Source organism: Mytilus californianus, unplaced genomic scaffold, assembly GCF_021869535.1.
Source record: "Mytilus californianus isolate M0D057914Y unplaced genomic scaffold, xbMytCali1.0.p SCAF_4, whole genome shotgun sequence".
NCBI classification, from domain to species: Eukaryota; Metazoa; Mollusca; class Bivalvia; order Mytilida; family Mytilidae; genus Mytilus; species Mytilus californianus.
Window position 1 is genome coordinate 101,838,417 of NW_026262690.1, and position 15,185 is coordinate 101,853,601.

The following is a 15,185-nucleotide window of genomic DNA, read 5'->3' on the forward strand; positions in this document are numbered from 1 at the left end:
TAAAAGAAGACATTTGTATGTATTGTCCATAGGGTCCTATGTTAAACGAAGTCCCCCGCTGGCAGCCATCTTGGATGATTGATTGGCTAGAAAGTAACAACACTTGGTCAGCACCTATTAAGGAACATTCATGCCATGTTTTGTTTCATTCCATTTAGTGGTTCTCTAAAAGAAGACATTTGTATGTATTTCCCTTAGGTCCTATGTTAAACTAAGTCCCTCTCTTGTGGCCATCTTGGATGATGGATCGGCTTCAAAGTTTCAACACTTGGTCAGCACCTCATAAGGAACATTCATGCCATGTTTGGTTTCATTCCATTCAGTGGTTCTCTAAAAGAAGACATTTGTATGTATTGTCCATAAGGGTCCTATGTTGAAAGAAGTCCCCCACTGGCGGCCATCTTGGATAATGGATCAGCTACAAAGTAACAATACTTGGTCAGCACCTAATAAGGAACATTCATGCCATGTTTGGTTTTATTCCATTCAGTGGTTCTCTAAAAGAAGACATTTGTATGTATTGTCCATAGGGTCCTATGTTAAAACGAAGTCCCCCACTGGCGGCCATTTTGGATAATGGATCAGCTACAAAGTAACAACACTTTGTCAACTCCTCATAAGGAATATTCATGCCATGTTTGGTTTTATTCCATTCAGTGGTTCTCTAAAAGAAGACATTTGTATGTATTGTCCGTAGGGTCCTATGTTAAACGAAGTCCCCCGCTGGCGGCCATTTTGGATAATGGATCGGCTACAAAGTAACACCACTTTGTCAGCTCCTCATAAGGAATATTCATGCCATGTTTGGTTTCATTCCATTTAGTGGTTCTCTAGAAGAAGTTCAAAATGTAAAAAGTTAACGACGACGACGACGACAGACGACGACGATGACGGACGACGGACGCCAAGTGATGAGAAAAGCTCACCTGGCCCTTGCTAAAAATGTGCTCAAAGTGGTTAAGTGATAAGCTGAACATAAACCAGAAGATGATTACAATATGTGACACAGAAACTACATCAAAATCAACTATTAAATCCCATTCAATTTTAGAAGAGCAGAATGCCGATCAGTTGCAAATACTAAACAGAACAAGGCAGTTACCCTTAGAAGGAGATGAGACATTGAAACAGATACAAATAAACTTTATATTCCCTTCAATGCATATATATTATATATTTCTATTGTTAACGTACTTACAATGATGGTTGTATCCCATGATCCTGTAAGTAGTGTGTTCCCTTCAAACTGTAAACATCTAATACCTCCCTAACAAATAAATAAAATCTTGATCAACAGCTAACATTAAAGAATTAACTTACAATTGTAAGATTTAGGATTTTTTTCTTGTTCATCTCAGTCAAAATGACTAATCATCTAAAACATTATTCCCAAATAGAGTTCTTGTTTTATAATGGGTTGTTTTCATCATCATATAACTAGTCTCCTAGGAACCTGAATCACTCACATGGTAAAAATATGCAGCATTGAAATAAATAGCAACAGTGGCAGCCATCCTTAATACACTAAGCAGGTTTGCTCCAGATCTACTCAGAGATTAACTTAAAAATGTTACGAAATTCTTTTAAAGATTTGATTTGGAAGTTTGCCTGTTCCTATGGAAATTTTATTACAAATGGGATAGCACATCCTAATTTCTACTGTGCAAATATTTATAAAGCCTGTAAATTTAGATACGAACTGTAGAAACTTATTCATTCTTTGAATAAACTTTTTCTTTAAGGTTATCAATTCAAAACCATTGTTAGATCTTTGAATCCTATCTTTATTGGTACTAAGATTGATTTTGTTTTCAATAAATTAAAACATAACTATATATTTATTACTATACTGTTATGAACACTTATTGATCTAAATCCGGCCTATACTTATATTTGGGCTTTGGAAAAGGTCATGTTTATCTCAGATTATTAATGACATCTTACACTAATCTGTAGAATGTAGGGTCGTAGCTGCCATTAGGCACTTTAGGCATGTGCCTACACATAATTTTTTCACAAATGATTTTTTTTTATTAAAAAAAATAAAAAAATAATGACAACTTTATCTGTAAATGCATGTGAAGTCGTCAAAACTCTTTAATTTTCAAATGTCATTTGTACACTAGTCTATCATCCTTAGTGAATGGAGTATTCAATGGATAGAATTGTATGTACATTATATTAGAACTTTGGTTCTGATCATTTCACTTCTATCAACAAATGCATGAATGAACCTCAACATGCTCAAAACCCTGACATTTTATTCTTAGATGCATGATTTGTTTTTATTAGTTGTTGTTGGCTTTTAACTAGCTTTCCACTTGGTCTTCATCCGACCTACAATAAAACCCTTGCCAAGTGGGGCGTCCGTTCAGCTGTGTGGGATGTATGAATACGCAGTCACGTCTGGACAGAATGGGGACGTTAAATCCAATGCCTAGTGTAGAGAGAATGCCACGCTCTCTACATGTTAAGAACACTTGCAACAACTAATTGAGGGGTCCGTAGGTGGTCTGCTGAAAGGCAAAATTTCTGTCCCTATCCAATAAACTCTCATTTTCCAATGTCATTTCCAAATTTCCAGACCTTCATCCTGGACGACTCCTATTACAGGACCTACCTGTTGTATTAATTGTACATTTGTTTTTGTCCTGAACATGCATGAACTATTTGCCACTGGATGTTTAGCAATCAATTAATCAATCAGCTAGCTTTCAGTAACTTCGAGTACTCTCAGATCAACGTGTAATGACCATAATTATTCAAATTCCTTAGGTAGGAATTTTACAGTACAGGATATCAGAAAATATGAAATTCTTGAATTTTGTTAGTATGAACAGAACCTAACTTCTGGCTTCATTAGGCATCGACTGTGTGTGTATGTGTTTGTGTGGCTGGGGAGAGTGAAGGTTTAAGAATCAAAAGATGAATGGTCGATGCCTAGCTCAAAGGATAGTATTATTATATAGTAGTCTCAGTGTATACGTGCCTATTTTTTTAATGAAGGATCGTCAAAATGTACTATCAATTGACATATATATATCAATTATCCTCAATCAGAAAGGAATAGATATGAAAATACTAAACAGGATGTACTGTTTAATTGAAGGGCTACGCTGATCTACGCTGGGCAATGCATATTGTAAATACTTTTTTTTAGATTTCTGTTTGTACTGCGTAAATTCATCAGTCAGATGTTATTGTAAAATTATTTATAATTCTTTGAACTTTTCTTCATGTATATTATGATAAAATTACCAGTAAATTTTATGTTTTTTTGTACACAAAATTTTGCAACAAAAATGCTGAAAACCGTTTTCTGTCAGGGGGCTTTGCCCCCCTAAACCCACTACCAGGGCTCTGCCCTGGACCTGCTGGGGGCCTTGAGCAGCCCCCAGACCCCTGCCGCAATTTGTGCCTACAGTTTATTGGATACCTAGCTATGCCCCTGCACATTGATATTATAATCTGGGAAAACATGATTTATTTATAAGTTATAATTAGCTTTGAGTAAAGCAAGTACTCATAGTAGATTGGTACTTTATGTATTTTGTCAGTTGTTTTATGAGCTTCCTGCTGATCTGATGAGTCAAGCCCTTTCCAAATGACTTCTACAGTTTGTACTTAAGTTGTGCAATTTCACCACTGTCCTGGTTAGGGTTAACCATAGTTGGTTCTGTATATGCTTGTCATCTTTCAGTGTAGGAAAAACAATAAGATAAAACAAACAAAAACCCCTGAAGACATCTGAAGGTCAAAATACAGACTTCAACAATAGATAGGTGTCCATACCATCTGTCAATCTCCTGAGTGTATATAAGGACTCATGAGTCTATTTCCTCTACCATTAAAGATATTTAGAAGTCATTGAAACAAAATGGCAGATTAATGAGATTTTCTCCTTATGATATTTAAGTTCTCTGACACTTAATCACTATAACAAAATTTTGTAAAACAAATAAAATGTAAATCATTTGCATAATATCTTATCTATGTACTGTGGTTGCATGGTTTATAACATACTTTAGTCGAGAGTCATTAAAATTACACTTTAAAATAAAACATTACCTTGTGGCCATAAAATTTGTGTATGCTTTTGCCACTTCTGATATCCCATAACCTGATAGTCCTATCTAATCCAGCTGATATAAGTCTCTTCTTGTCAAAATGTACACATAAAATGGAATTCAAATGACCCTGCAAAAACATTTATTTACTATTACTGTGCTAATGAAAGAGTCTTGACATAAGGAAACACTATATCAAATTACATTTGGAATACATTCCTTTAAACTGAAGCTGGAGAAAAACTTTCAGTTGATTTAAAAAAAAAATGCTGTAGTTGGTATAAAGCAGGTATCTATTGTGAAATAACCCATTAGTATTGTTAAAACTAATGAATATCAGATCACTCATGCATTTAAAGTCAACCTCAATGCTGATCTAACACTAGAACCTAATAGCTATTGTCTATTTTTCCCCTGGTTTCAACATCACTTTTTTGGGATGTTTCGGTCCACTATGGGATTTTCTACTGTAAAACTTAATAATCAGTGTGGAAGGAAATGTTGTGTTTTTTGTTTGTTTTAAACTCTCTTATAAAGATAATCATCCATTGAGTAGGTCTTCCAATCATGTTTTTACATAATACATGAACCTTTAAGATTTTCACCCTAGTACATAGATTTGTCCCTTAGTCAGTAAACTAATGAATAACTAAACATTTCTTTGCAATAAATGGTTATGCTATAAATTGTTTCCTGTTCCTGCTTCTTTTTTTCTATTATTTTGGAGTATTACTGGCAGTGTTTTATCTTGAAATCACCAGATCAAATGCAAAATAAATTGTGTTTATTTTTGATATTTCTTTCATGATGCACTATTTAGAAGGGGATTTACCAGTAATTTTGCATATAAACATGTTCTGGAGTATTACTCGCAGTGTTTTTTTCTTGTAATCTTTCAGGATTTATTGGAATTAAAATACCGTGTTCATCCTTACGATTCTTTTTACTGAATTTACTAATTAAATGAAATTAATTTTACATAAATTCTTTTTCCAAGAATGGAATGTATGAAAAATAAATACAAGAGTGCACAAGATGAAATGTCACGCCTGCTTTATTTATCATGATTAAATCTATGTTGAATGTCTGCAGTATGTGGCTCAAATAGGTCAATTTCATTTTCAAAAATGAACACTCTCCACCATTGTAGACTAGAATATAATTCATGACCAAAATCTCTTTTTGTTGATCTGGTATTGCTGATCATTTTTTTCTTTTTCCAGTTTATCTTACCTTCTAAAGTTTCCCCATTACACAAAAAAGTGTAAAAAAAATTATCTAAGGGCAATAACTCCAATAAGAAGACAACTGACAAATTCATCTATGATGACCCATTTGTGTTTTTTGTATTGGTGATCATTTTTGTTTTTTAAAGTTTTCATCCATCTATTAAAGTTTTCAAGATGATAAGCAAAATCGCCAAAAATTGTTAAAAAAATGTCATTTAAGGGCACTAACTCCTTTAAAGAGTTGAGCAACAATTTCAGCAACATTAACATATTTGTTCTTGTGGAACATTTTTGCTTTTTTAAATTTCTACCTAGCTATCAAAGTTTTCAAGATATTAATGGACAAATAACATAATAAAAAATGGTAAAAGTTGTCATTAAATGGCAATAACTGCAATAAGAAGTAGATTCACAATTTCGGCCATGTTTGACTTATTTGTGGATCTTGTCTTGTCTATTTATTATTTTTTTTTCAAGATAATAGGCAAAAGTAAAAAAAAAGGTAAATTTTGTCATTTAAGTAGATATAAGAAGATGTGGTATGAGTGCCAATGAGACAACTCTCCATCCAAGTCACAACTTGTAAAAGTAAACCATTATAGGTCAAACTACGGCCTTCAACACAGAGCCTTGGCTCACACCGAACAGCAAGCTATAAAGGCCCCAAAAATGACTATGTGAAAAACCATTCAAACAGGAAAACCAACTGTCTAATCTATATAAAAAACCAGAAACGAGAAACACTTATGAACCACATCAACAAACGACAACCACTGAACATCAGGTTCCTGACTTAGGACAGGTGCAAACAAATGCAGCGGGTTTAAACGTTTTAATAGGTGCCAATCTTTAAATAACTCCTATAAGAAGTTGTTTGACAAATTTGACCAAATCAGACTGTATGACAATCTCAACATTCTGAACATTTTTGTCCCTGTCAGATTTTCTCTATCTATAGTTTTCAAGATAATAGACAAATCTTGCATTTTACTCATACATATAGGTTATATTTTTACCAATGTCGGTCATGTTGGTTGGCAGACTGGGTCACCAGACATCTTTTTTAACTAGATACCCTGATGATGATTGTGACCAAGTTTTGTTAAACTTGGCCAAATAGATTTAGAGAAGATTATTGTAACAGTTGAAAAGTAAAAACAGCATTGTATTGCAAACCATGATGAAATGGAAAGTTGTTTGTGTGTAAGATTTACAAAAATATTGGAAAGATACATGATTTCAAAGTCAGATGCTTACCCTTATGGAGCACCTGAGATCACCCCAAGATTTTGGTGGGGTTCGTGTTGTTCAGTTTTTAGTTTTTCATGTTGTGTTTTGTGTACTGTTGTTTGTCTTTTCATCGTTTTTCATTTTTTGCCATGGCATTGTTAGTTTGTTTTCGACTTATGAGTTTAAATATTGGTATCTTTAGCCTCTCTTAAGAATTTGTTCTTTCCAATAAAAAAGTCATTAATATCTTTGTCATTTGAACTCTGATGGATAGTATTCTCATTGGGGATCATACCACATCCTCATTTTTATATCAATATCTCCTTTTGCCATTTTTAATCAGTCATTCTATATAACCACAAATTTTGCATATTTCCAATAAAACTGTCTAAAGGGGTTGGCTCAACAAGGAAGCATCATAAGGATTTCAAAGATTTATAATTCTTTTAGAAATTTAAGGTGTTAAAAAAGTGGCCATATACTTTCTTCTCGAGCGTCTGTCCCAGGCCACACAACAATGGAGAGACATGGTACAAATCTTAGCTCGTTCTTTAGCCATATCCACCTGCAACACTTCTGAACACTACTACTCAAAAAGCTTTAAATCTTAGTAGGTACTGTTTGCCATATGCTTGTTTGACTAAACTATATAAGTATTTCGATATTTGGCCTATTGCAGCATAATGACACTCAGAAAGCTTATGCATTTCTCCTTATCTTTGATATTGTCTGAAAATTTTGTAACCAATCACTGTAACTTAAACTTAAATAAAACATCTGATTTAAACAATTGCTTGTTTTCTAAAGTCACTAAATTCTAAAAATGAAACACTTTTCAATTGAAATGCTATAGACTAAGTGTCTGTACTTCAGCGGTTGTTGTTGGTTGCTGGAATTATTTATTGTCAAGAAATAAAGTTTTTGAGTTATCTCCTATAAGAAAAAATAGTAAATGAATAAAAGCAGTCTTTTTTGACAATGTCACAAAAAAATCCAGCATTAAAAACAAAACAATGGTCATGAAAACAATCGTACAATCTAATATGCAGTATTTATAAGACCTAAAATTAAAAGTGCTTCTGACTTGCTTAAACCAAAAATAATAAAATGGAAATAAAAATGAAACCTCATGTGCATTGTATCACCATGGAAAAACTAATTTTCTATTGGCTCACTTGTTCCCATCATTTTCAGAAAACAACAGAGACAAAAATAAGGCTCAATCTAGTGATGTATAAGTGTTCATGTATGATTGAATTTTAAGTTGAAAATCTATAAGAATAAGGTTACTGCAGGTATCATATAAACTAAATATTTTTCAAGTATTTATGAAAATGAGGTCAAGGTCAGATGACCTGTGTCAGATTTACATATCAGCCTTTCAACCATTCTATACACTAAAAATAGATGACCTTTTGCATCCCTGTCTCACATTTGTTGCAGGCAATCAAAAATTAAACAGCTGCCAGCTCCTAAGAAAAGTTTTGGAAAACATCTGATTTTTTATTTAGCATCTGTAAACCTAGAGGACTGACACACTGATGAACAGGTCAAAAACTATTTACCCCACAACTTTGTAGTGTTGGGAATAACAATAGGAAAAGACATTTGAACATGTGACGTGAATGGACATCAGCATTAAATGTATTAGAGATCAGCTATTCATAAGCTCAAGCATTTCCAACTGGTCGGTTCAATGTAGCATTTGTCAACTCTACATTCTGATTAAGAAATATATATAGAAAAACAACAACACCAAGTCAACAAAGAGCGATAAATTAATCAATGTTTTATTGGGTAAAAGATAAAACAACCTTCGTCATATTCATGCAATACAATTCAATATTACTCAACCTGTATAATAACTCTTATGCTAATTTTAGTTACAGTGGCCATGTTAGTTCACTGAATTAATAGATATACTTAATTTAATTTGTTTAAACCATGATTTTCATTTTTCTTTCGATGTGTAAATAATACACATGCATCACTAATTTACCTGTAACCTTCTAACTCGTTTGACACTTTTCACAATACCCATGTATCTTGGCATCTCAAAAGGTCTAGGTGTTTTATCATCAGTATCTTCCATTTGTCTCCACTCTAACTTCATACTTGGCATTGATTTACCCTAAAATAATTAATGATATATTAAATTACAACTCTCAACTTAGATTCTTGTGCACCAGTTTCACTGAACAAACTGTGATTTAAGATGAAGAACGACAATAAAAGTGTTTTGGTTTTGTCAGGCATGTGAAGTGATTTTGTGTAATGAATTATTACACTCTACTCTTTCTTTTTCATTAGAGTAGTTCCAGTAATCCTGCATTGCTCACTAAGCATCATTATGCACAATCTTGACCCAATCCAAGTTTTTATAATGTAAAACTAGGATTTTAATTCACTTTGCACCAAAAAAGATGTGTACATAAATATGTCAAAATGCAACTACTAGCAAGGTTCCTGACTTGGAACATACACATGAACATTTAAGGCAGTGGCTACCTACAGGAATTTTATTTTAGCTCTCAATCCTTCCCTTATAATTACTTTCATTGGAATAAGTTTCTTATATTCTTTAAATATTGGGTGAACTATATTTAATTTATAGAATCATAGTATTGCTTAAATGGCCATCTAATAGGGTTCACCTGTTGTGATGTTGACCTTGAAAACACTTCAGGTTCCCGACTTGGGACAGGCACATGATCATATGGCTGGGTTTAATTATATAATTTCAGGTGAAATATAACTTTGATCATGTAATCTAATAAATCTAATATTAACAGCAAAAATTGTCCCTTTCTAGATTTGGATATTTCAGTATCTCATGGGAAAATCAAAAGAAAACATTTTTAAAAAGAGGATTTTGCTTTCCATATTTTCAATTTTCCTTTTTTGATCCATTTATAGTGTGTACTTATTTCCCAACTTGTTTACTATGCCTGTTTCTATGCTGCCATTTAGATTCCAATGAAAGTAATCTGTGTATAACTGGTAACAAACGAAAAAACAACACTTTATAAATTGCATGCTTTCAAGTGCTTTTCCTGATTTACCTTCACAAGGCACACTTAAAAGCGTAATATTTGAAAGACCAGGATGAATGAGAACCAAAACAGTGGAATGGCTATAAAACCAAAAAGGTAAATTATTAAGTCAGGGATTTCGTTACAATAAATTCCTTACAACTTTTACTAAATTCTTTCATAGATATAAATATTTGTTTTGAAGTTTGGCTGTATATGTATATTTCTTTTAAAGAACAGGATCTCACATCCCAAATTATATGGTAAAGTTGTTTTCAAAGCAGGAAAATTTTCCAAATGATCCACGTAAACTTATTGATCCTTTGAATAATCTTATTCTTCAATAATAAAATTTAACACCTAACCAAGATCTTTGAACACATATTTTTTATTGGTACATGTTCTTACATTGATTTTGCTTTTGATAAATTTAAACATAACTAAATATGTATTGCTTTACATTTATGAAAACTTATGGTCAAACATCCTGTCTAATTATGCACTTCTATTTTGGCATTGTACAAGGTCATGCTTTGTGCAGATTGTTTATGACATCTTTACAATAAATCTGTTGGATGTGTACTGATTAATACTTTAGTCTGGGAGACCATAATAGTTGTTATTGGCTTTGAACAAGCTTTCAGTAACTGTGAGTACATTTAAATCTTTGCCTTTATGCAAGTTGTTTTTGTGCTTCTTGCCGATCTGATGAGTCGTCATTTCAAACTAATTTTTACAGCTTGTTCTAATGTTTGTGTTGCTACACCATTGTCCCAGGTTAGGAAGAGTTGAGAGCTCCAAGCCATGTTTAACCCTGCCACATTCTGTAAGTGCCTGTCCCAAGTCAGGAGCATGTAATTTAGTGGTTGTCATTGGTTGCTGTCAGTTAAATCTGTTTTTCGTTTCTTTTTTTGTCATAAATCAGTCCAAGTTTGTTTTTTTTTTGAATCGTTTCATATTTTTTCATGTCTGGGTCTTTTATAGCTGACTATACACTATGGGTTTTGCTTAATGTTGAAGATGGTAAGGTGAACTATAATTGCTTAAATTAGTTTTTTTGGACTCTGTTGGATATTCATCTCATTGGCAATGATACCACATTGCCTTATTTTATATATGCAATCGTATATTCAAAATTTAGTTAGTTTGACCTCTCTCTTAAGGAAATAACATGTCAAAATTTGTTAGCAGATTAAGATGGTGTTTAAACTTTCTGCAAGTCATAAATCATTGGATTCATGATATGCCTTTAATTCAGAATCCTGCACTGCCCCATGTTAAAATCTAGAGTGGTCACATAGACCCAGCATGGGTGGATCAAAAACAAGAATTGTTTGATAAATTCTTAATTCTGCAAATTTTTTTGTCACACTGGTAACAACCATGACTAGACTGACAAACAATTTTTTTCAATGGATGCTTTTCTACACATTTAAAGTGGGAGTAAAATATATAAACCCTCTGAAACCTTTCATTGATATTTATTCAATCTTCTTCTGTTTATCAAATAACAAATAAATACATTACCAGTATGTCTCTTGCTTGTATTAAATCAGTTCTAATATCAAATGCTGTTTCATCTGTTTTCTTTTCTGTGTCAACTGTTCTTGTTTGTTCTGGTGCAAACGTTCTTAAATATAAATTAAACTGCTACTGGGAAAATGGTCATATTAAATCATTCATTCATTTATGAACCTGATAATGTACAATAGTAACTATAGTGAATGGCTGTACACAGATTAGGACTGCCAAAGATACAGATAAAGGCCAACAACAAGTCAAAGTGAACTGTAGTCCATATCTTTATCTTTAGATAGTCTTTCTTCCTGGAAATTGACATCTAATCAAGCAGCTATCATGTTTTTTTTACTGAAGAAATGATCCAATTCATATTTGTGTAAAAAAAATCTTCTATTATTCAAGTTTTTTTCAAAAAATTTGTTCAAATTTTAAATTTGCTCTCATGATAAGAAAGAAAAAATTAACATACACTGGAAAATAATTGTATTTTTGGTTATGTGATAATTACTGATACTGATTAAGTCATTTTCAGGCATGACTAAGGGGGTCAGTGCATTCAAATCTACTTAACGGTAAAATTCATGGATGCTTCTGCAAAATATCACAGGGTTGGACATTCACAGTTGTATGATTGCCTAGCCCAATTCAAAGTTATTCTTTGGCAAGTAAAAGCTGCAGTTTACTTGTCCAATGGGCACATAAAACAAGACCAATATATGGTCTGGACATGCGTCATTGCATGCAATTAGTTGAGGTAACATGTATACTAAAGCAAAACTGATCATTTCATTTCATTAAAGACAAAAAAATGTGACAAAAATTTTCTTTGTACAATGAGTGCTGTAAAATTTCAAACTATCAGTAAACAGAAAGTGCCAAAGTAGCTGGACAGTTGATGTAAAAATTGCTTACTTGCTACAACTCAACATTTTGAAGCTGCAGACCAAATATCAAATCATGCCCTTCAATAGGAACCAAGACAAGTTTGATGAAAATTTTCCTAGTACAAAACAACAACATGTACAATGAGTGTTGAAAATTTTTAGACCATCGACAAACAGAAAGTGAATGCAGGGCTGATGTTTAAATTGCTTACTCCCTATAACTCATTATTATCAAGCTGTTGACCAAATATTAAACCATTCTCCTTTATAGTAACCAAGAAAAGTTGGACTAAAATTTTCCTTGTACAATGAGTGCTGTAAAATTGCAAACAATCGGCAAACAGGAAGTGGCTGCACGGCGGATGTATAAATTGCTTACTCTCTACAATTCAACATTATCAAGCTTCAGACCAAATATTAAATCCTTCCCTTTCTTGGAAGCCAAGAAAGAAACTTTGACAAAAGTTTTCAATCCAAGGTCTTTCAGACGGACAGAAGGATGGATTCAAATGGTTGAGACCTGCTTTTGCCTTCCGCAACACTGGCAAAATCAAAGGTTTAAAATGGAGGAAAATACAGCATCTAGTCTGTTTCTTTTTATAAAAAAAAAGCATCATATCAATCAGGACTGACAATACTGAAAAATTTACTAATTTTTTGTATTTGCTGTTTCTAACTGTAGGCATTTTGATATCTGCCTATCAGAGTATTAGTCAGTTGTTGACGCTTACTTTGAGAACTAATCAGATTAGACCTAGCTATTTTAGGATTACTTTTTAAAGAATACAAGTCACAATAATCTAAAATCAAGAACACCTTTATATCATTGATTTTTAAATCTGGAACAAAAAGTGAAATTAAGGAAATTTAAAAAAAAATATAACCAATTATTAGAACAGCATCAGTATCAATCCTAGATGTTGGATAGAACAGCAGATTAAATGGAAAATTTTCAGTGTAATTTCCATTGAAAACTTTTACAGGATGAAAGCCAAAACTAGTGGCTCTAAAGAGCCTGTGTCACTTAACTAGGTCTACTTGGCTTGTGCATCTTCAACAATGAACAATATCCAACATTGTGGACTAGAATTGATTTGCTGATCATTTTTGTTATTTAAAGCATTAATCCAGCTATTAAAGTTTTCAAGATAAAATGCAAAAACACTAAAAATGGGTAAAAATTGTCATTAAAGAGCAATAACTCCAATAAAAAGTTGACTGACAATTTCAGCCATTACAAATATAAGCAGATCTTGTCTTGCTGATTATTTTTGCTAAATTAAGGTTTTATCTATCTATGAAAGTTTTAAGATGATAGGCAAAAACACAAAAAAAGGTTAAAATTGTCATTAAAGAGTGAAAATAACTTAATAAGGAGTCATCTGACAATTTCGGTCATGTTGACTTATTTATGGATCTTGTCTTCTTTGTGATTGTTTTTGCTTATTTAAGTTTCTATCTATCTATTATAATTTTTAAGATATAAGGCAAATTTATATTTAGCACAAGAAATGGGTAAAAATCATCATTACTTATAATAAGTGAGTATTTCACACAACAAATCAATTTTTTAAAAGTACTAGGTGAACCATAAAAATGTGGTCAAGGACAATAGACATATGAAAGACAGAAACTTCTGAACATATTAAGGCATCTGGATACAAGGTTAAAAGTATCCAGGTCTTCTACCTTCTGAACTATAAAGCTTTATTCAAATAGTTTATGCCAGTTCCACCACATCAACATTGTAATCCCTACGTCACGCATTCTGGGACTTTAGTCGCAGTTATGTATAACAACTGTTTAAATTTCATTTGTGTCCTACCCTACTTTTGGAGATTTTTGACAGACAACACAAGACAGATGAGTGAAAACTATAGGGCTCCAGTATCCTCTATCAAAGCATAACCTATAATTCTTAATAGCAGCCTTTCCTTTCATCCAATAGTGAGGAAATAAAGAATTCTATAAAGCACCTTATATCCTTTAATATACCTGCCAAGTCAACTCATTATCAACTCAGCAGTTTTATTGGTAAAGATTAAAATGTAAAAAAGTTAATAGATGGACATATGATCAATGATGACAATAATCAATCTACTTTATGGGCAAGGTTAGTTACTGACTCTATGGGCAAGGTTAGTTACTGACTTTATGGGCAAGGTTAGTTAGTTACTGCTGATTCTATGGTTAAGGTTAGCTACTGACTTTATGGGCAAGGTTAGTTACTGAATTATGGGCAAGGTTAGTTACTGACTCTATGGTCAAGGTTAGTTATAAAATTCTTTCTTGCAAACAGAAACACCTAAAATATTGTCACAAGAGTGCACACTCTGAAATGTCTCACCTACTATACTGACCATTGATTTTAAGTTCATAGTCCTAAATTTAAAGTTTTACAAGTATCACATTAACATTTATGATCCAAGAAAATGAGGTCAGGGTCAGATAAACCAAGCCCGAAATACATGTACACCTTTAATACAATCATTCCATACATTGAGTATAGATGACTTATTGCATGTAGTATCAAAGAAACAGACCAAACGATGGAAATTTTATATTGACCAATGAACCATAAAAATGAGGTCAAGGTCAAATGAACCCTGCCAGACAGAAATGTAAACCTTAGGTGTTGTTTTCATTTTTTAAAAATCATTCCATGCATCAAATATAGTTGACCTATTGTTTATAGTATCTAAGAAACAAAGTTAACCAGGAACACTGAACAATGACCAATGAACCATGAAAATGAGGTGAAGGTCAGATGATACCTGCCAGATAGACATACACACCTTACAATTATTCCATACACCAAATATAGTTGACCTATTGCTTAAAGTTTAAGAAAAATGGACCATAATACAAAATCTTAACATTAAGCAATGAACCATGAAAATGAGGTCAAGGTCAAATAAAGCCTGCCAGACTGACATGTACATCATTAAATATTTCCATACACCAAATATAGGTGACCTATTGCATACAGTATTAGAAAAACAGACCAAAACACAAAAACTTAACATTGAGCAATCGTGAAAATAAGGTCAAGGTAAAATAAAAACCTGCCAGACTGACATGTACATCGTAAAATATTTCCATACACCAAATATAGTTGACCTATTGCATACAGTATTAGAAATACAGACCAAAACACAAAAACTTAACTTTTACCACTGAACCATGAAAATGAGGTCAAGGTCAGATGACACCTGCCAGTTG

At 32.7% G+C, this 15,185-nt stretch overlaps 2 protein-coding genes across 20 annotated transcripts in view; both read right to left on the reverse strand.

Annotated features, from left to right (window-relative positions):
- Positions 1-15,185, reverse strand: part of LOC127698968 (bone morphogenetic protein 2-like) — a 198,131-nt gene that overhangs the window by 142,471 nt on the left and 40,475 nt on the right. The gene's annotated exons all lie outside the window — the stretch shown is intronic.
- The window catches only part of LOC127698930 (uncharacterized), a 162,525-nt gene that overhangs the window by 75,109 nt on the left and 72,231 nt on the right, over positions 1-15,185 (reverse strand). For all 19 annotated transcript variants that reach the window (XM_052202683.1, XM_052202681.1, XM_052202674.1 and 16 more), the window contains 4 exons: positions 11,086-11,188; positions 8,526-8,657; positions 4,069-4,197; positions 1,199-1,267 (listed from right to left, as the gene is read on the reverse strand). In XM_052202683.1, the coding sequence (XP_052058643.1) occupies positions 1,199-1,267; positions 4,069-4,197; positions 8,526-8,657; positions 11,086-11,188 (433 nt within the window). The remainder of the gene's footprint in view (positions 1-1,198; positions 1,268-4,068; positions 4,198-8,525; positions 8,658-11,085; positions 11,189-15,185) is intronic.